The sequence below is a fragment of the Theropithecus gelada genome, chromosome 6 (genome assembly GCF_003255815.1).
Source record: "Theropithecus gelada isolate Dixy chromosome 6, Tgel_1.0, whole genome shotgun sequence".
Lineage (NCBI taxonomy): Eukaryota > Metazoa > Chordata > Mammalia > Primates > Cercopithecidae > Theropithecus > Theropithecus gelada.
Window position 1 is genome coordinate 35,468,924 of NC_037673.1, and position 20,814 is coordinate 35,489,737.

The 20,814-nt window shown below is 41.5% G+C and overlaps 1 protein-coding gene across 2 annotated transcripts in view; it reads right to left on the reverse strand.

Annotated features, from left to right (window-relative positions):
* Positions 1 to 4,350: 4,350 nt before the first annotated feature.
* The window catches only part of CAPSL (calcyphosine like), a 36,687-nt gene continuing 20,223 nt past the window's right edge, over positions 4,351 to 20,814 (reverse strand). For both annotated transcript variants that reach the window (XM_025388580.1, XM_025388579.1), the window contains exons 2-5: positions 17,459 to 17,595; positions 10,436 to 10,613; positions 9,932 to 10,141; positions 4,351 to 4,701 (exon numbers count right to left, since the gene is read on the reverse strand). In XM_025388580.1, coding sequence (XP_025244365.1) covers positions 4,600 to 4,701; positions 9,932 to 10,141; positions 10,436 to 10,613; positions 17,459 to 17,595 — 627 coding nt within the window. In that variant the 3' untranslated portion in view covers positions 4,351 to 4,599. The remainder of the gene's footprint in view (positions 4,702 to 9,931; positions 10,142 to 10,435; positions 10,614 to 17,458; positions 17,596 to 20,814) is intronic.

The following is a 20,814-nucleotide window of genomic DNA, read 5'->3' on the forward strand; positions in this document are numbered from 1 at the left end:
TTTGGTGAGGCAGGTGTGAGAATTAAACAAGAAGGTCATGCTATTCTCAGAGAGGAAGAGCTGTTTCACCACAACCTCTCACCACACCAGCTGAAATGGCAAAAAGAATTCTTCTCACACAGCAATGTTCTCAGAACCCCATCAATCATTTGTTTATGTTTCTTTCAACAGATCTCACCCATCATCTGTTTTAGAATATATAATTTTAGGGGTTAACTAGGTGGGTTTAATTTTTTCAGAATAAAAGAACCAGTTACCTCTATCAAAGTTACATAGTTTTCGTGTAAGTGACTTGGAGGAGTAAAATCATGCTGAGAAATATTGGCTTTCAAAAGGATCAGTTACACGAAACTCAACAACATTATATGGCGATCTGTCAGACCCCTGATGCCGTTGTTTTTTCTTTGACTCATAAGCATTTCTAGGATTTAAAACTTTGCTGCTTCATTCAACAGGATCTTAATTTAAAAGAACAATCAATAATCTCCAGGAAAGCAAGTTTGTTGACCAATTTGGAAAATTGGAAAATATGAGGTTCTTCATATCTGTATTCAAAATAGATACGCATGGTCGGGAGTGATGACTCGCACCTGTAATCCAACACTTTGGGAGGCTGAGGCGGGCAGATCACCTGAGGTCAGGGATTTGAGACTGGCCTGGCCAACATGGTGAAATCCTGTCTCCTAAAAATACAAAAAAATTATCTGGGTGTAGTGGCAGGTACCTGCAATCCCAGTTACTTGGAGGCTGAGACAGGAGAATCGTTTGAACCTGGGAGATGGAAGTTGCAGTGAGCCAAGATGGCACCACTGCACTCCAGCCTGGGCGACAGAGCGAGACTCCATATCAAAAAAATAATAAATAAAAACAATAACAAAATAGATATGCGTAAATCCAAAAAAGGTATACTACTCAGAGAAGGTTAATAGAATTGCAGGAAGCAGAGGTAGAAGGGCCCCCACACACCATCTATGAATACATCTGGTAAATTCTCTCCCTCCATTTGATTAAACTTCAACATAGACTGGATCTGCAGGTAGTTTAGTGAGAATGGAATTATTACCTACTTGTACTCTCATGGCTCAGTGAGACAATCTACTTTGGCCAAGAGAATTAAAGAGCCAAGACAATTATCTGCCTCCAAATATAGAGAGGGATTTTCCTTGCGTTGTCTTGATAGGCTGTCTATGTTCATGAAGTTGATTACATCACTCCCCAACACAGTGCCATAGAAAGGGCTCCAACTGTACTGGCTTCAGAGGCTGAATGAGATTCTGGGAGGGGAATTTGGTTGCCTGTTCTTCTCTTCCCTCTCTACCCTCTTTGATCTCTTAACAACTGTGGGTTGTTAGTTTGGTTTGAAAGCCAGTGGTTTTGCTTGCAATTATTCTAGTTCACTGCTCTGTCCCCACAGCCTAGAAAAAAGCATGTATCTCAAAAAATATTTATTGATGGGATGTATTTCCCCCTGCAAGCCATGATGTATGCCAAGTCAATCTGCAGCCTACTTGGAGAACACCCAGCTCTGCCTTTGAAAAGCATGATTAGGGTATGAAATGTGACTCCATGCCTGCTGCCAAACCGTACAGAACAAGTACATGGTCCTCCAAAGTGCCATCTGTGCCTCAGAAGATCCTATCACAGTTTATATCACTGTGAAAACCAGTCCCACAGACCAGCAGAAAGAATTCTGCCTCAGTCTACACTTTAGCTTGCACAGCTTGTACCTTCTGGGTTTCTCATTTGCACTGTGAATGAAATCCAGGTACGATGTGCACAGCAGCAGAGAGTCAGTCTCTGGCCATTGTTGCATGCGTTTGCCTTTGTTAGAGTTAGAAATCCAAATTCAGTATTGTTATGGGTGACTTGTTCTGACAAACTCTCATTCTCAGAATGTTTGCATACATCATTCTTGTCTCATAAAAAGTCGCTAATTTCATTCTCTTTTCTTTGGCTTGTTTAATTTTCCATCTGAGGACCAGATCCAACAGGTGAGGTTTTCCTGGGGGATGTTTTGACAATTTTTTATTGTGTTTTATCTTCTGAACTAAGGGCTTATTTTTAAAATTGTAAACAGAGTAAGCTTTAAAATCTGTAAGTTAAATAACCAAAAATATATCCAGAAGAATGTTAGCAAATGATTTCTTTAAATGTCTCTTCTATGTTCCTCCCACTTCTACTAGGAGTAGAGCTAAATAATGCACAATTCCTGACTGTGCCAGAAGCCACAGAGGAGAATGAGAATTGGAGTGCAGTGACCCTTGACCATTAGGTTATTAGCAGACTTTGTTTCCAGAGGATGAAAGGGCCTTGGTGGAACCTTGCTCATGGGCCCAGAACCCAAAGCGCTAGAAGAGAAGCAACTAAATGTGACCAAATACACTATGAGGTAGGGGTTATCTGAAATTGGATAGCTGTGCCTTGTGCCCCCATTAAACAGGAAGCAAAGTATCACCGGAGAAGGCTAAGCTGATAGCTGCAACCTAGTCCTTGCTCAGAATCACATGCTCACTCTATAGCCCCAGTTAAGCTGAGGCATGAGTCATACCCAGAATCAAAGACAAGAATCTTTCTAGAGCAAAAGGCTTGAAACCCACCATCCCCAGGAAACAGGGGACCTCTCCTTAGCCACAATCTGCAAGGTGCAGGCTGCAAAAATACATGGATTTTTTTTCTATACATTTCTTCACCATTTCTTCTGCTTTTCTCCATAATTCTACACATTTCTTCATAACACTTGATATCTTTGGCCCAACCAATCTCTCTATGAGCAGAGATAATAAATCCAATACAAAATCAGACTTGTGCAATCAAGAAAAAAAAAAAAAAAACTAGTTTCTGGTAATACAGGGATGCACCCATCCTCAAGAAAAAGTTGAGCATCTCAGCAAGTTATTTAATAACTGCTATAATGCTTATGTAGCAGCACTGGTTTTCACATGTTTTAAATCAATACATATCCGAATCTCAACTTCCAAGCCTATGAAATAAAACCTAAACAGTGAATTGATACAAAATATGGCAAGTGTGTTCAAACCCTGAATCCAGAGCCAATTAAATATATAAGATCTTAAAGAGGACTATTAACCCAGCCTATGTCTCCAAACTGGGGGATGAGTACAGCTAAGGACAGAGGCAAAAGGAGATATTTCACCTAGCAGCAAGGTGGGTGGACATTGTCTCTAGCACCATAACCAGAGACCAGTCACTGTGCTTTTATCTCTGGCCCCAGATACAGAATACACAGAAGGAGAGCTGTAGTTTCCTTATCTATTTCCAGCCTCTGGGCTGTCTTTGCTTCTAGTAGCCTTTCATGGGCAGAGTCCTACACATTAACGACATGAAGCCAAAGCTTAGTGCTGGGAGGAGGAGGCGTTAAGCCATGAAGTGTCAAGATGGAAAACCTGCTTTGGAATATTATTGTGATCCTAGTCTGTGTCACACCCAATCTCCTTTTGCTAGTGGGAATTTTTTTTTTTTTTTTTTTTTTTTTTTTTTTTTTGAGACAGAGTCTTGCTCTAGGTTGGAGTGCATTGGCATGATCTCAGCTCACTGCAGCTCCTGCCTCCCGGGTTCAAGCAATTCTCATGTCTCAGCCTCTGGAGTAGCTGGGGTTACAGGCATGTGCCACCAAGCCCAGCTAATTTTTTTTATTTTTAGTAGAGACAGTGTTTTCACCATGTTGCACAGGCTGGCCTCGAATTCCTGACCTCAGGTGATCTACTCGCCTCAGCCTCCCAAAGTGCTGCGATTGCAGGCATGAGCCACTGCACCCAGCCCTCACTGGTGGGAATTTCAACATAATTGGCAGAAAGCAGAGAGAGAAGAGGTAAACATTCCACCAGGTGGAGGCTTTCTGGGATAGCCTGCCCACACACAGGGCAAGATGTCCCACATAAAATCTGGGCGCCCAGTCCAGTTTCAAAACTTTAGCCACAGGAGTACTGTGAACAGTCGTGGATCTACTCCTCAAAGAAATGGCCTCCTCTCTCACACTAGTCTTTAAAATGACTATTTAAATAAATCATTTTAAATCTATTTGTCAAACTGTGGCTTCCCTAAACCCTAGGCAGTGAAACTCAAGATTTTCTTGTAGAAATTGAGGCTAACACGTGGTCTTCTTCTGGTCCCCAAATGACACTGAAACACTTAAAGACTTTCAATCAGTCATAAAAAGAGATAAATTGTCATCTCACCTAGAAACGGATCATCTCAAAAGAGGTAAAAAAAAAAAAACTATGAGTCCATGGGTGAGCGTTTTCATTAAAATACTCAAGCTTTCATTAATAGCCAAGGGATAAAACCTAAAGTTGATTAGGCACCTGCATGTATCAGCACAGCACTAGGAGATTTACAGAGCTCATTTTATTTAAGTTCTATTTTAGAGCAAAGGAAACAGTCTCAGGGAAGGCAAGCTCACAGTTGGCTACTCGATGTCTTTTATTTCTGCCTGGTTTTGGCCCCAGAAAATGCAGTATTTTGACACAAAAAAAAACATTAGGATGAGTGTGAAATCAAATATGATTCTGGTTTTTGAACTGAGGTTTAGTCATTTGGAGCCACATGGCTGTCCCAAGGCCTGGTCCCCAGGTCACATCCTTAAAGCTTCCAGGCGGTTCTCATCATGACGATGAAGTACACATCAGTGTCAATGGATGCGCTCACGCCTGCATAGTAGTTCATGAACTCTTCGGGGGTCACCTGCAGTGGAAAAGTTAGAAACAAAAACAAAACTTTGCTTCTCACTCTGTCAATGGGGGCCCACCTTGTGCACCTGTAAATAGAAGGGAAATAGAGGATTTCTTTGTGTGTGTGATCATGGCTGAGGAACTGATCTAACACAAAAGAACAAGTGAAGTTGAGGATGGTGTGAGAACAGCACCTAGGAAGAGAGAAAGAAAGTCTTGAAAGTTTCTAAGCCAACCTAAATGGAAAGTGACACAGGTTGTCATCTTTTCTCTAAGGGTGGGAGCCCTCAGTTCAGATAAGGGAGACTGAAACTCAGAGTAAGAAGGAAGTGCTCTGCAACTGTAGTTATTTCTGTCTTTCTGTGACACGTCAGAAATAACATTTCATGTCCTTGTGTCAGGATAAGTGATGTTTTCCTTTCCAGAAATGGAGTTCTCTCCTGTGGGTGAAGAAACAGATTTCTAGTTAAACACTCCTGGGTTGCAAGCTTTTCTAACACATAAATAACTCATTCAAGGCCCAGAGTGACTAAAAAGCTTACCCCTGCTTCATGCCTCCCACCCATCCTGGCTTCTCTCCACTCTACACCCATGACCATCTCTTTGAAATATCGACTAATGTGTTTATCTATGCTGGGATTTTATATTACTTTCCTTTGGAGAAGAAGAAAAAACAGTTATTAGTCTTATTTTTGACAGGTCTAGATAATATGTACACTCTAATTTAACCATGTCGGTTGACATGATGAGTTGGGGACATACTTATGCCTTCCAGGAATCATAAGAGATGACTGACCCCCTTCTCCTGTTTGCTGAAATTATAAGTGAACAGAAAGAAAAGTCACAGGATCCATAATTCTCTCTCATACCACCCCTTCCCACTAAAAACATAAGGAAGGGCAGTAGAAAGAAAGGCATTTGAACTCAACTCATAGTTGAACTGTAAATACACATCTACAATACATGCATACAGCCTCTGTCAAAATTAGGATACCATTTGCGTCCCCCTTTCTTGAACTTCTTTATTCCTCTCCTCCTTTGGATTCCTCAGCCTCTGTTTTCAATTCCCTCATTAAGGGATTACATTTAGTTTCACACATCATTATTGCCCTCTCTCTATCTTTCTCATGTTCTGTGAGGTTCCAGGGAAATGTTTATCAGTGTGGATCCATACCACCTACATCAGGACCACCTGGGGTGCCTGTCATAAGCCTAGGTCCCCAGGCTCTACCCTACATAGACCTGCTAAATCAGAATCTCGGAAGCAAGTGGTTGCGGAATTTACTACTTAAAAATCTAAACATCCCAGTTAATTGTTGTGCACACTACAATAATTTAACAGGGAATATCAAAGATAATTAAGACAAAGTCTTAGTCCTCAAAAAGGCCGCAGGGGTGAAATACTCCAACAAAGTAAGTGGATCATTTTAACAGCAAATAGCAAGTAAAGTATAAGCGTTATACACGAGACCCTGAGCCATTTTGACTGTGCACTTTACTGTGACAGTTTGAGGAACATTTTTACAGCTAATTATTTTTTAATTAAAATTACCAAACTCCTAATATTTTTACTTTGTTGTTTCTATTGTCTATTGGTCGACCAGGGGTGACAGCCATTGAGTGAGACTCCCTCCAAATCCACTGTAATACTCCTGTCCCTAGCTTTTCTCTCCCATGAAAGTTGAAGGACTCAAAACTCACTTTCCCAGACTCCCCTGCAGCTGCAGTTTGGGATGGCCAAGTGATAGAGTTCTCACCAATAAGATACAACAGAAATCTGACATGAATTTCTAGGGAAGCTTTTGCTTTCCTTATGCAGGCTCTAGCCCTTTCTCATTCCCTCCTTCTCCCTCCTTTGTCCTGCTGCCTGAAACTCAGATGTGCTGGCTGAAGTTAGGCAACCATCTTGAGATCATGAAGGAAAGGCCAGGAAAATCACAAAGACCTCAGCTGTGTTCTCTTTAAGCCACTTAAGCGAGAACATCAAGTAGAATAAAAAAAAACCTACTTTGTGTATTCCAATGTTTAATAAGATTTCCTATTTCTTGGATTGAAAGCAAACCCTAACTGAAACACCAATACATGATTGAGACTGGTATCGAAACCCCCATGCTTCCATCCCAAACTCCCCCAATGGGATGGGGTGACCTGAGTTGAGCTGGCTCTGATGGAGAATGGAGAAGGAATCCAAGATGAGCAAAAGATAAAGGAAGCATTAAATCTCACTTGGAAGTCAGATGATGTCAAGCCAGAGGTCAGAGCTAATGTATTTGATCATTTCAGAAAAAGCCATCAGTTACTCTTAGCTAGGTGTTTGCTTGTTTTCTGAGACTCAACTTTTATTGGGAATGGCCTGAATTGCAAATTCTCTAATCTCCCGTAAATTTGCCCTCATCATAGTAAATTGCTGGTTAGCAATAATTACTATCCTTATTCATTTTATTTGATATTAGAAAAAATGAGAGACTGGGCACTCTTACTTTTAGCAGGCCTCTTGACTAGGCTACATTTATGTGACAAGGTATATATCATATATACAGGGGAAGGTCCCAGATGGGGATAATGGAAGTCACAATACAATCCCTTTTCCTCAGCTCTAAATTCATCAGAAAAATCCTAAAACAAATCTAGGTTACTATTAATACATACACTCAGTAATAGACCTAACATCTTTTTAATTATTTAAAAATTTTTTATGAGATGGATGAGGTAATAGACTGATATTCCCTGAAGGGCTTAAGGCCTAAGAGGCTTTTTAAAAATATGGTGATTATAAAGTCATATATACACATGAAGAATTCAAAACTTAGATATTAAAAAATAAGAAGTAAATGTGTCACCAAATTGGGGTGGGGTTTAGTGATAGAAGAGGGGTAAGGAAAGTTTGTTTCACAGGTTATCTGATTGCTTCACACCTCCATCCAAATGGCTTCCAGCTGCTATGGGAGTCCAGTAGGGTATTAGTGCAAGATTTATGACATCAAATTCCATGACTGCTGCAAACTCCAGCACCTTTTTGGGTATTTGAGAGTTTAGCCTAGATTATCAAGTTTAAACAATATCCTTAACTAGGAGCTATGCTGAATTTTTTGCATTATTTTAAATTTTGCCTTATATGGGATGTTTTTAACCATAAATGAGCACACTGGCTTCAAGTAGAGCTATGCTTCAACACAAAAAATCTTCATATGCAAAATAATTCAACTTGCAAGAGGTAAATTAGAAGCTAATTATTCTCCTCATAAAAGACTTTACCATGGAGTTCCTCTACATCAACAATTTCTTGTGCATTTAAAATACAATTCAGCGTGCAAAAGTTTGAATTACACATCACTTCTCAGAAAACTTTTATTATGTCTATTAAATGAGGTATCCCTGGTAAGCCGTTAGCAAATGCCCAGTTGATATGTGCTCAAAAATGTTGCCCAGATTCACTATTATGCTAAATGGTATCATGTGCATATTATATTTAGTAATTTTAAAACAGTCATTTCTGAACCTTTTAGAGCTAAGGATCACAAATATGCATGAGTGTAAGAGTCATCTGATACACATTAAAATGTGAAGCCTTGGACTCCACCCTCCAAAAAATCAGATTCTGTGGTTCTGCAGTACAGCTAGCAATCTACATTATTAATAAACCCTCTTGGTGATGATTATGAACAGCCAGAGTTGGGTATCAATACAGGGTCTGTAGCATTCAGATGACATCAAGTGCTATAACTGCTAAAAACCTCAATAACCTTTATGAGCTTTTGAGAGCTTAATGTGGCTTCTTAAGATAAATATCAAAAAGGGTTGTGTGCAGACTTGAATCAGCCGAATCACAACTGGCGATTTTGACTTTTGTTGAGAAAAGGGTAGCTGAGGTTTCCCCTGGCAATGAGAAGGAACCACCTGCAGAGAGGAAGCAGACACACTCTGGGATCCACAAAGGGGTGGGCTAATTTGGGGAAATGGCAGTTGGCTATTTTTCCACTGACATCTCACTGATCAAGGCCAGCAATACTGGAAGAAAACATATAGTTTTTATTTCTGTCCCTAAGATTTCGGCTGCCCTATTGAATTTCGGCCCTTTTGTAAACCTGCCTCCACAATCCTCAGCCTGAAATAGAGGGTATATCTCCATCCCTGACTGGGAAATGGCAGCAGGAAGGACAGAAAGGTCACCTTCCTATCCCCCACCCCTTGCTAATGAGACTCATCACAAAGTTTCATTTAAAAAGTTGGAGGGCATTCCCTTCAGAAGAGGAAGGTTTATTTCTTCTTGCCTTAACCACCGTCTTCTTGTCCACTGGGCCACTAATCTTTTCCTGTGCTGTAAAGGGCTTAAGAGACAATGAACCCTGGGGTTGTGCTGCTGCTGACTGTTATCCAGGGGATAACCCCCTTTCCTTATCACCAAAATCCTTAGGTCACCTAAGAACAGAACTGGCTCTGGTTGTTTGTTTGTTTTTTTTTTTTTTCCTAAAAAGTCCATTTATGGCTGTTGATAAAGGACAGATGACATTTTCATTTCAGCCTAGACACAGTCATGGAGCTATATAATTCCTTACCCTACCAAGCTATGCATTTGTAACTTGAAGATAAAAGTTAATGGAGATGGGGCGGTTGATTTTGTTTTCAAATTCAGTGCAGTTTAGAAATGTAAGTTAATCTCAAAGCACACTAAAGAATAAATCAGAGTAAATTCTGTTATTTGGCATCCCCTTTACCGAAAACTACCTTCAAATGGCATTTCCACATAACAAAGTGTGATGACAAATGAGGCTCATAAGGATGAGTGTGAAGGCACTAAAACATCCTGAAAAGCCTTGTAAATCTGTTTCCCAAAATTAAATTACGATTTAATTTCAAAGTTAAATGTTTTATTATAGTTCATTGGAATGCAACTAGCTGAGTATGGTAAATATAATAACCATAAAATGGCATGTTTAATCAAAACATCACATTCCCCAGATGACAGGTCATCACTTATGTGGATCCCTTACCAATATATGTCAATATATGTCTATGAGTGTGTGCGTGCACATACATATATTAGTTTTCAACTGAAGTAACATGAAAGTTTCCCCTGGCAACGGGGAAGTTTCTAAATGGTTCCTAGGGAAATAGTTTACTTCTATTTACTACAAATATATATCCACGTGTTAATATATAGGGTTTGAATAGGGTTTGAACCTATTTCCCACTTACAATTTCAAATTGAAGAAATTTCCCCTGGATTAGACTGTTTTACTTACCAATCCATCTTTGTCATAGGGTGAATCAAAGTTATCCAGAAATTTCCTAAATACTTGTTCCTCACTCCATTCCCCATTCTGGTACTTTGGATGGTGTTTTGCATTATACACCTCACGAAGGTCTTCGATTGTTATAACGCCATCTCCAGTCTTGTCTAACTTTCTAAAAGCTTGCATGATTACCTCTTTTCTGGCTCTGGACATTGGAGGCTACAAAAATGGAAGAATACATGCAGAGACATACATAAGCAAATGAGATTTTTTGGTATCCTATGTGACAAAATATCTTATTCCCCTCAATGATGTGAAATAGTATTTGTGTGCTATTATATAATAAGCAGCACTACGATTGCTCCAAAAAGTTCTTAAGTCTGTTCACAGTCTTCTGCTCATCCCCCTCCCCACAGTGTACTAACAACTTGTGAAAACAAAACCTCAAGGTAGCCAACCCAAACCACGTGAAAGCCAAACTCACCAGATATACTGATTAATGGGGCCACTTACTCTTAATGTGAGAAGAAATTCATTGAAGTCTATTGTTCCATTTCCATCTTTATCAAACCTCCGGAAAAGCTCTTCCACCTCTTCCCTTTCCATTACCACAGCATAATCATTTAACCCTTTCATAAATTCTTTAAAATCAAGGGTTCGATTATTATCATCATCCATAATTCTAAACACTCTGAAGAAAATACACACAAAAATTAAGAAGAATTTTACAAAGAACAGGTGTAAGTGTAAAGATTTAAAAAAAAAAAAAAATCCATACTCAGGGTTTCGTCAAATAAAAATAAAAAAGTCTTAAATTCTTCTCTGCACCCTCCCTTCCAAAACTAAAGAGCCTCTTCCCACCACACACACACACACACACACACACACGCACATACACAAAGTATAATTCTAATTACATGACATTCTGAAAAAGACAAAACTGTGGAGACAGTAAAAAGATGAAAGGGAGAGGAAATAATTGAATTGGTGAAACATGGGATTTTTAGGTCAATGAAACTATCCTTTATAATACTATGATGGTGGATACATGACATTATGCATTTGTTAAAACCCATAGAACTTTACAAAACAAGGCATAAACCTTAATGCATATGAATTTTAAAAAAAATGATTTAGGAATTCAGAAAATCACAGGAAGGAATGCAAACTGTGACAAGAAAATCTCACTGTATTATGAAAGAACAAAACATCCCCAAAAGGGGTAAAGGGATAAGAGAGACAGGTGCTGCTTTAAGTATTTTGAAAATGAGTAGAGTCTGTAAGGACACAGGAACTGCACACAATTTACTGTACTCTAGTTGATAAAGTTGTTTCCCACAGGGATACAGGTTAACAATTCTGACACTGATGTACATGTATACTGAAGTTGAACCATCAAGTAAATGGATAACAAAGATGGAAGCCAGGTTTCTCAAAGTGGAAGTGAGAATTTAGAGATAAGATAGGAAAAGAGGCATGGATTAGAGTTGGAGACATCAGTGTGAACTCATGTTTAGCTTAATATAGACATAAATCATTACATATGAAAATATTTAGGCCAAGCGTGGTGGCTCATGCCTGTAATCCTAGCACTTTGGGAGGCCGAGGCAGATAGAATGCCTGAGCTGAGGAGTTCGAGGCCAGCCTGGGCAACACAGCGAAACTCCATCTCTACTAAAATACAATAAATCAGCCAGGTATGGGCATGCTCCTATAATCCCAGATACTCAGGAGGCTGAGGCAGGAGAATCACTAGAACCTGGGAGGCAGAGGTTGCAGTGAGCCAAGATCGCACCACTGCACTCCAGCCTGGGTGACAGAGCAAGACTCTGTCTTTTAAAAATAAACAAATAAACAAAAAATGTTTATATGTAGATTACTATACACACACATATTTCTTTGTTTTGTCAGCCAAGAAGACCTAGAAATAATAATGTTCCAGTAACAATAAGCACATATAACTAATTAATGAACAGACAGCAGTGCTACAGAAAGTGAACTTATCAGTTTCTTTGTAAAACATAAATAAATCTGAAATTAATTATGTATTATTAAGCCACCATGTGTTATTCAATAAAATTCACTGCTTAGGAATTTATAATGCATGAAACTTTGCACTAAGCCCTGTAAAGAAGAATAAAAGGGTGAACGAGATGCAGTCTCTGGTCTTAAGAAGTTATTGAAAGAGAAACACTAAAAAGGATAATTAGTGGTTTTAAGTGAAGGGAGAAAGGATGCATTTCAGAGCAACGGCAGTTTCTAGAGTATTCTTGGGGCATCTCAGAAAGCTAGAGGACAGCTCTGAAGGAAGAAATAACGAAATTAAGATAGAAAGTTGGGTGATCTGAGCAAGATGGCCAATAGGAACAGCTCCTGTCTGCGGCTCCCAGCAAGATCAATGCAGAAGGCGAGTGATTTTTTCATCTGCAACTGAGGTACAAGGCTCATCTCACTGAAACTGGTTAGACAGTGGGTGCAGCCCATGGAGGGTGACCAGAAGCAGGGTGGGGCATCACCTCACCCTGGAAGCACAGAGGGTTGGGGAACTCCCTGCCCTAGCCAAGGGAAGCTGTGAGGGATTGTGCCATAAGGAATGGTGCATTCTGGCCCAGATACTATGCTTTTCCCATGGTCTTTGCAACCCACAGACCAAGAGATTCCCTCAGGTGCCTACATGCCCAGAGACCTGGGTTTCAAGCACAAAACTGGGCGGCCACTTGGGGAGACACCAAAAAAAAGCTACAGAAGTTTTTTTTTTCATACCCCAGTGGCCCCTGGAAGGCCAGCGAGACAGAACAATTCACTCCCCTAGAAAGGGTGCTAAAGCCAGGGAGCCAAGTGGTCTAGCTCAGTGGATCCCACCCCCACAGAGCCCAGCAATCTAAGATCCGCTGGCTTGAAATTCTTGCTGCCAGCACAGCAGTCTGAAATTGATCTGGGATGCTCGAGCTTGGTGAAGGGAGGAGGGCCACCATTACTGAGGTTTGAGTAGACAGTTTTCCCCTCATAGGGTAAACAAAGCCACCAGGAAGTTTGAACTGTGTGGAGCCCAGTGCAGCTCAGCAAAGCCACTGTAGCCAGACTGCCCCTCTTGATTCCTCCTCTCTGGGCAGGGCATCTCTGAAAGAAAGGCAGCAGCCCCAGTCAGGGGCTTATAGATAAAACTCCCATCTCCCTGGGACAGAGCACCTGGGGAAGGGGCGGCTGTGGGCACAGCTTCAGTAGACTTAAATGTTCCTGCCTGCTGGCTCTGAAGAGAGCAGCAGATCTCCCAGCACAGTGCTCAAGCTCTGCTAAGGGAAAGACTGTCTCCTCAAGTGGGTCCCTGACCCCCATGCATACTGACTGAGAGACACCTCCCAGCAGGGGTAAACAGACACCTCATACAGGAGAGCTCTAGCTGGCATCTGGTGGGTGCCCTTCTGGGATGAAGCTTCCAGAGGAAGGAACAGGGAGCAATATTTGCTGTTCTGCACCCTCCACTGGGGATACCCAGGCAAACAGGGTCTGGAGTGGACCTCCAGCAAACTCCAGCAGACCTGCAGCAGAGTTAGAAGGAAAACTAACAAACAGAAAGGAATAGCACCAACATCAACAAAAATGACGTCTACACAAAAACCCCATCCAAAGGTCACTAACATCAAAGACCAAAGGTAGATAAATCCACAAAGATGAGGAAAAACCAGCACAAAAAGGTTGAAAATTCCAAAAACCAGAATGTCTCTTCTCCTCCAAAGGATCACAAATCCTTTCCAGCAAGGGAACAAAACTGGATGGAGAATGAGTTTGACAAATTGACAGAAGTAGGCTTCAGAAGGTGGATAATAACAAACTCCTCTGAGCTAACCGAGTATGTACTAACCTAACGCAAGGAAGCTAAGAACCTTGAAAAAAGGTTAGAGGAATTACTAACTAGAATAACCAGTTTAGAGAAGAACATAAATGACCTGATGGAGCTGAGAAACACAGCATGAGAACTTCGTGAAGCATACACAACTATCAATAGCTGATTCGAACAAGTGGAAGAAAGGATATAAGAGATTGAAGATCAACTTAATGAAATAAAGCGTGAAGATAAGATTAGAGAAAAAAGAATAAAAAATCACGAACAAAACCTCCAAAAAATATAGAACTATGTGAAAAGACCAAACCTACATTTGATGGGTGTACCTGAAAATGACAGGGAGAATGGAACCAAGCTGGAAAACACTCTTCAGGATATTATCCAGGAGAACTTCCCCAATCTAGCAAGACAGGCCAACATTCAAAATCAGGAAATACAGAGAACACCACAATGAAACTCCTCAAGAAAAGCAATCCCAAGACACATAATCATCAGATTCACCAAGGTTCAAATGAAGGAAAAAATGTTAAGGGCAGCCAGAGAGAAAGTTTGGGTTACCCACCATGGGAAGCCCATGAGACTAACAGTGGATCTCTCTGCAGAAACCCTACAAGCCAGAAGAGAATGAGGGCCAATATTCAATATTCTTAAAGAAAAGAATTTTCAACCCAGAATTTCATATCCAGCCAAACTAAGCTTCATAAGTGAAGGACAAATAAAATCCTTTACAGACAAGCAAACGCTGAGAGATTTTGTCACCACTAGGCCTGCCTTACAAGAACTTCTGAAGAAGCACTAAACATGGATAGGAAAAACTGGTACCAGCCACTGCAAAAACATACCAAATTGTAAAGACCATCGACACTATGAAGAAACTGCATCAACTAACGGCCAAAATAACCAGCTAGCAGCATAATGACAGGATCAAATTCACACGTAATCATATTAACCTTAAATGTAAATGGGCTAAATGCCCCAATTAAAAGATCATCATTCTCAGCAAAGTAATACAGGAACAGAAAATCAAACATCACATGATCTCACTTGTAAGTAGGAGTTGAACAATGAGATCACATGGACACAGGAAGGGGAACATCACACATGGGAACACGAACATCAGGGGTGGGGGACTAGGGTAGGGATAGCATTAGGAGAAATACCTAATGTAGATGACAGGTTGATGGGTGTGGCAAACCACCATGGCACGTGTATACCTATGTAACAAACCTGCACATTCTGCCCATGTATCCCAGCAATTAAAGAATAATCTTTATAAAAGATGGAAAGTTGAAGTAATCAGAATCTAAAGACTTAAATGTCCTTACACGCTAAAAAGTTTGAACTTTACTAGCAAGTCATTTTTAAAGTCATTAAATGGTTGACTTGAAGTGCATTATCAAAATAATGAGAACTTTAGCAATAGGAGAACTAAGAGAACTCTAGCAACAGTGGGTTGAATGAATTGGAGGACTGAAAACTTAGAAGCAAAGGAACCAGTAAGAATACTATCGTTAAGAGTCCAGTGAAAAAATGTTGAGTGTCTATACTTGAGCCATTGGAATGAAAATTAAAAAAGAAAGATTTCAAGATATTATAAAAATAAAGGAGTCAATATGGTGGGCTAATGAAGGTAATTCTAAAGTTTTCAACCCAAGGACCTGGAAGAGTAGTAATACCACGAAGACAGCAGGGGCTGCAGAAGAAGCTGTATTTGCAAAACAAACAAACAAAAAAAGACTCTTGTTTTGTTTGGATTAGATACTCTGTAAGGCAACCACACAGAGATATTCACTAGTTAGTTGGCTAATTAGCTATATCTTTCCTGATTTTATATATATATATATACACACACACACACGTATATGTGTGTGTGTGTGTGTGTGTGTGTGTGTATATATATATATGGTGAAATTAGTTTGTATCTCAGGAAAGGATATCATTCCAAGAATGTGGCAAGGGGCCAGAGTAGAGATGTGCTAACTCAGGAGTAGCCAAAGTGTCTGATAAATTAAGGATACTGGCAAAAGAATCTTGAAAATTTAGATGCTAGAGAAGTATCTACATTAACAAGGCAATTGGAAATTACTAAGAAAGAACATATACTGTTGAAAACCATGAGAATTTCATGTCAAAAAATGAAGGTGTCAAGGTTATAAATGATAAAGTCATCTTGATCTTGGTCAGGGTAAAGACTCAGACAGGGTGGAAAGATGGTGCCAGGAGCCAACACTTCACAGAATGCTAAATGTTGTGCAGGTGGGAAGATGGCAGAGTCTAACCTGAAGAGATGTCCTTCTAAGACAGGATTTATGGGAAAGAAATAAATGAACAAAGGGGTGAATATGACCTGGGATTTGGAGTTAGACTGAAGGAGAGTATTTAGTCTTCAACTGATCCTAAGGTAGGAGTGGAGGAGAAGGGGCAGCTTCCATTTGAGTTAGGAGGTACTTAGAGAAGGCCAAAGTCAGTAAGGCAGGCAGACGGCACATTCTGCAAAAGGTCTAGGATGGAATGGTGTCTGTTCACCATAGACTGGTTCCCAGTAGAAAGGCTGGTAGAGACACAGTGTGCAGTGTGGGTATGGGATGAAGACAGCACAGGCAGCAGGAGGGATTCCACTGAGTGAACCAGAGAGTGGAAGAGAGGATTCTTCAAGGGTTTGCACTAAGGACAATGATGTGAGCCCATGATGAACAGAGTAGAGGTTGAAGTGACACAATATTGAGGGCATGGGGACTGGTCTTCCCATTGGACTGGGGCAGCCTGGCCACCTGGGTCCATATCCCCACTGCCTGGCCTTCTGACAGATCTGGGCTTAGTCTGAGACTTGGGACTGTTCAGAGTTGTCTCCCAGGCACTCAGTACCTTGCTGGAAGTGAAGCCTTTCACATCAGCTGGGTGCAAGGCTGGATTTCCCTCCCATTGGCATCCTGTAATCTCTAATATACAACTTCTCACACCACTGAGATACATTTAGATCACTCATGTACTCCATAGTCTTAGTCCTCCATGGGGGCTTAAGAAGCCTTGTTCACCCAAGGGTCCCTGAGATGTGTCCAATGCCTGGCCCATGGCAGACTCTTGATGGAGTTTGTTATGGTGCACAGGACCTGCCCTCAGGAGGCTCACAATCTTCTTTCCCCTTGGGTTTCTCAGTCCTTAAAACTATTCACACTCAGAGGACAGAGGGTGGGAGAACAGGAGCTACCCAGCTGATAGAACCTCATTGGCAGTGAGCTGTCAGTTATCTGACAAGCAATACCAGTGTCCCTCGAAGTGACGGAGAAATGATTGCCTGAGAGCAAAACTCCAAATTCTGCAGTTAGGGCTAAATGGCTGTTCCTTCCTCCCTCTTCCACCCTGGACATTATTATCACAGCTGCAGAGAGAGTTCCTTTCATTGTCCTGGTAGGCATCTCCATGCCAGGGCACATGCTGCTTCTCCCTTTACCTCATATTTTCCCAGAGCTGCACTGTCTTGTAGCAGATATGAGTCTTGCTGAATCTGGGACTAAGATCCAAAAACTATGAGGGACTTCATAGATCAACTCTTCTACACTCCACATTTTACAAATAAGGAACTGAGCCCTAGGAGGAAATGACTTGCCCAAGACCACGTGGCCAACATTAGCCTCACCTCGCCGAGTCGTTCCTTCCCATTCCATTCACTGCTAACCGTAGCTGAGTCCTACCTGCCAAGTCCTTTGATCCCAGCAGAGCCCCTGGCCAGGCACTGCAGTCGGAGTCTTTCAATGGGGTCGGTGGCCGTGGTGAGCTTTTTCTTGGCCTGGGTTGCCATCTCTCGGTCATGGCGCACTGTCCCTGCCATCTGAGGGGAAGCCATAGCATGTTAGCAGAGTCCAGGCCTTGCCACTGCCTCTGGCTGGGCAGGGTGACAGCAGCCTCACTGAGAAGGAAATCTACAGCCTTCTCTGTCAGGAAACCTCTCAAAATTTCCCATTTTTCTCTATGCCAACTGTGTGCCTGGCATATTTATAACTTACTTATCTAGTCCTGAGGACATCTGGTTTCTCCAGCCCAGACAATAATCTTAAATATATCACCATTTCCCAAGATGCTGTGGTCTTTCTGAGGCCCTCCTCCATCCATAAAAGAAGTCCAGTTTCTCTATACTCTCTTTTTTGAACCAACCTTATATGCCACATTATTTTATGTAGAATTTTCCATATTCCCTTGACCCTGACATTTAATGTTCTCCTCTGATTTTGTTACTTCTGTCTTGAATGAGATTTTCAGCACTTGATCCTTAATGATTCTTACTAGTAATGGGCGTGGTCTCCTTGATTCACAAGTTAGTGTCCACTAACACCTAACAAGGTTCCTAGGATGGGTGCAGTGAAGTGCTGTCTCCTGAGTGGTCCCCGAGGGACGTACAAACTCCTGTAACCACACATGAGCTCTCAAAGCTTGCACAACAGTGGGAAGAGCACTGGGCTGGGAGCCTGGAGACCTGGGTTATAGTCCTGACTCTTCAATCCCCACCCCACAACTCCCCCTACTCCTCACCCCCATCTGCCTGGTAACCTCCCTGTGAGTGAATCTCACAGCCTGTGTTTCCTCCTCTGTTAAATGGGAGGATTGGATAAGATGGTCTTTAAATTCCATTCCAGCTTCAAAAAACACTAATTCTCATGGGTGCTCTCAGGAGGCTCTAGAAGTTACTTGTGAGTTGTGAAATAAAAAGAATGAGAGGCAAGAGGCTTGAAGGATGTGCAAAGGACAGCATGCAATGTGCAGAAAAAAAAATAGTATTAGAATGTGGTTCCGCCCTGGCTTCAAGGCTCCATCCCTAGTCAAATTCTGGCACTTCCCCTAAGTGCTACGTTAGGACGGAGTTATTTTCATCAAAGAGAGCAACCTGCAGATTCACAACCTCGTCTATGCCAAGACTGTTGTTCTCCTATACACCCTGAAAGGTCTCCCACACAGGGTACTCCTTATTTGACTTTTGGGAAAGGGAATCTCATCAAGCCAATAACTGAGGCCAGAATAGACAATTCAGGGATGCACACACTTGACATGGCCACTTTCTTGCAGCCTCAACTGAACCAACGTACAAGATCCCACCTTCTTGCCCTGTATCCATATTCCCAGTATGTGGGTGAAGATGGGAGCAATTCCTTTCAGTTCTCTTGAACCTCGGGTCAAGAAGGAAACCTATCTAGGTCTCAGCTGCTTTACTCTACGTTAGGAAAAACTTGCTTTGTCTAAAGCTACACAGTCTTCCTCTGCTTCCTCTGGCACCTAAGCAGAGTTTCCCTGGAACTCAAGACGGTGGCACACCCTGCGCTTAGAGGCTTCCGTTCTTGCCAGGCACACACAAGGAGCATATTCCAATTCTCATCCAACAGGGACACCTGCAGCCAAGACCATGCCCTTCCTGGCAGCTTTAGCTTTCTAATAACTGGTGTTTGCTTATTTTTGTCACCCGACCTCACGCTGACAATTCCCAGAGCTCATTCCCAGCTTCAGCACTAACTCTCCCCTCATTAACAGCCAGAATCCTGAGTCACGGACAAAACCACCAATTCACTCATCTAGCCATCTCCTGCTGCCTTACTCATCCTTGCCTGAACCATTCCCTTGCCCTGACCATATTCTGCCAGTGGCATGTGCCCCATCCCCACCCCAACCCCTATGGAAGCAGGAACAGGTGTCGACAACATGCACTTCTCATTCTCCAAACCCACCTCAGAGTGTTGATCCTTCCCAGGACCACCACCATCTTTCCTGACCCTCGACCTTGCTTCATGATACTTTCCCAATGGCTGTCCCCAGCCATACACTTCCCATTCTCATTTCCCATGACATCTCCCCTACCTTGTCCACTTTATTCATTTTGCTCTGGTTTTTCTCTGCCATCCATGACAGTAAGTGAGAATGAAGAGAAACAGAGACTAAAAACCAGTCATGGAGAGAAAGTGAGATCTGGCTCCTGGATCTGGGACAGATCCCCAGTAGGACCCTCTTTGCACACCTTCAGAATAATATTAAAGGCATCAGTGGTGCCCCCATGCCCCGACTAGGTAGTAACCATGTGTCCAGTTTCCACAACAACCCCGTGAGCTGAACTGAAAACAGGAACTCAAACCAGTGCACATATACCCATGTTTATAGCAGCATTATTCACAACAGCCAAAAGGTAGAAACAAACCAAATGTCCATCCATGGATAAGTGGATAAACAAATTGTGGTGTAGCCATACAATGAAACACTCTTCAGCCATAAAAAGGAACACAGTACCGACAGATGCCACAATGTGGATAAACCTTGGCCACATTATGCTAAGTACAAGAAGCCAGACCCAAAATGTCACACATTGTACGATTTAATTTATGTGAAATATTCAGAATAGGCAAATTCATAGAGACAGAAAGCAAATTAGTGGTTGCAAGGGGCTGGGGTGAGAAGGCCAGTGGGGAGTGACTGCTTAATGAGTGTAAAGTTTCCTTCAGGGGTAATAAAAATGTTTTGGAACTTGATATAGACGGTGGTTTGTCAACATTGTGAATGTAATACACACTTTAAAATTGCTAATTTATGTTATGTGTATTCATCTCAATAAAATAAAACCCATGCACAGATGTTACTAGTTTGATTTAGTCATTTCACAATTATACATACTTCAAAACATCATGTTATACAAGGTAAATACAACTTTATCTGTCAATTTAAAAAATAAATTTTAAAGTGTGCTGGGCATGTAGTCATCTTGGTAAATTAGCGAAAGTTAAAAAAGTAAAACAAGCCCATGAGCTAGTTACTACTATTATTGGTATTTCACAGATAAAGAAATTAGGATGTAGAGAAATCAGGTAACTTGCCCAAGTCACACGGAAACGTGGCTCACAGTAATCCACACGCTGTTAGAATTGTATGATCCTTGAAGATCCTCTGGTGCAACCTCATTTTGCAAACTTGGAAACGAAGGCTTGGGTTGGCAAAGTGACTTGCTCAAAAGTCCTGGCCAAGACCAAAACAGAGGGCTTCTGATTCCCAAGCAGGGCTCTTTCTGCTTCATCACGTT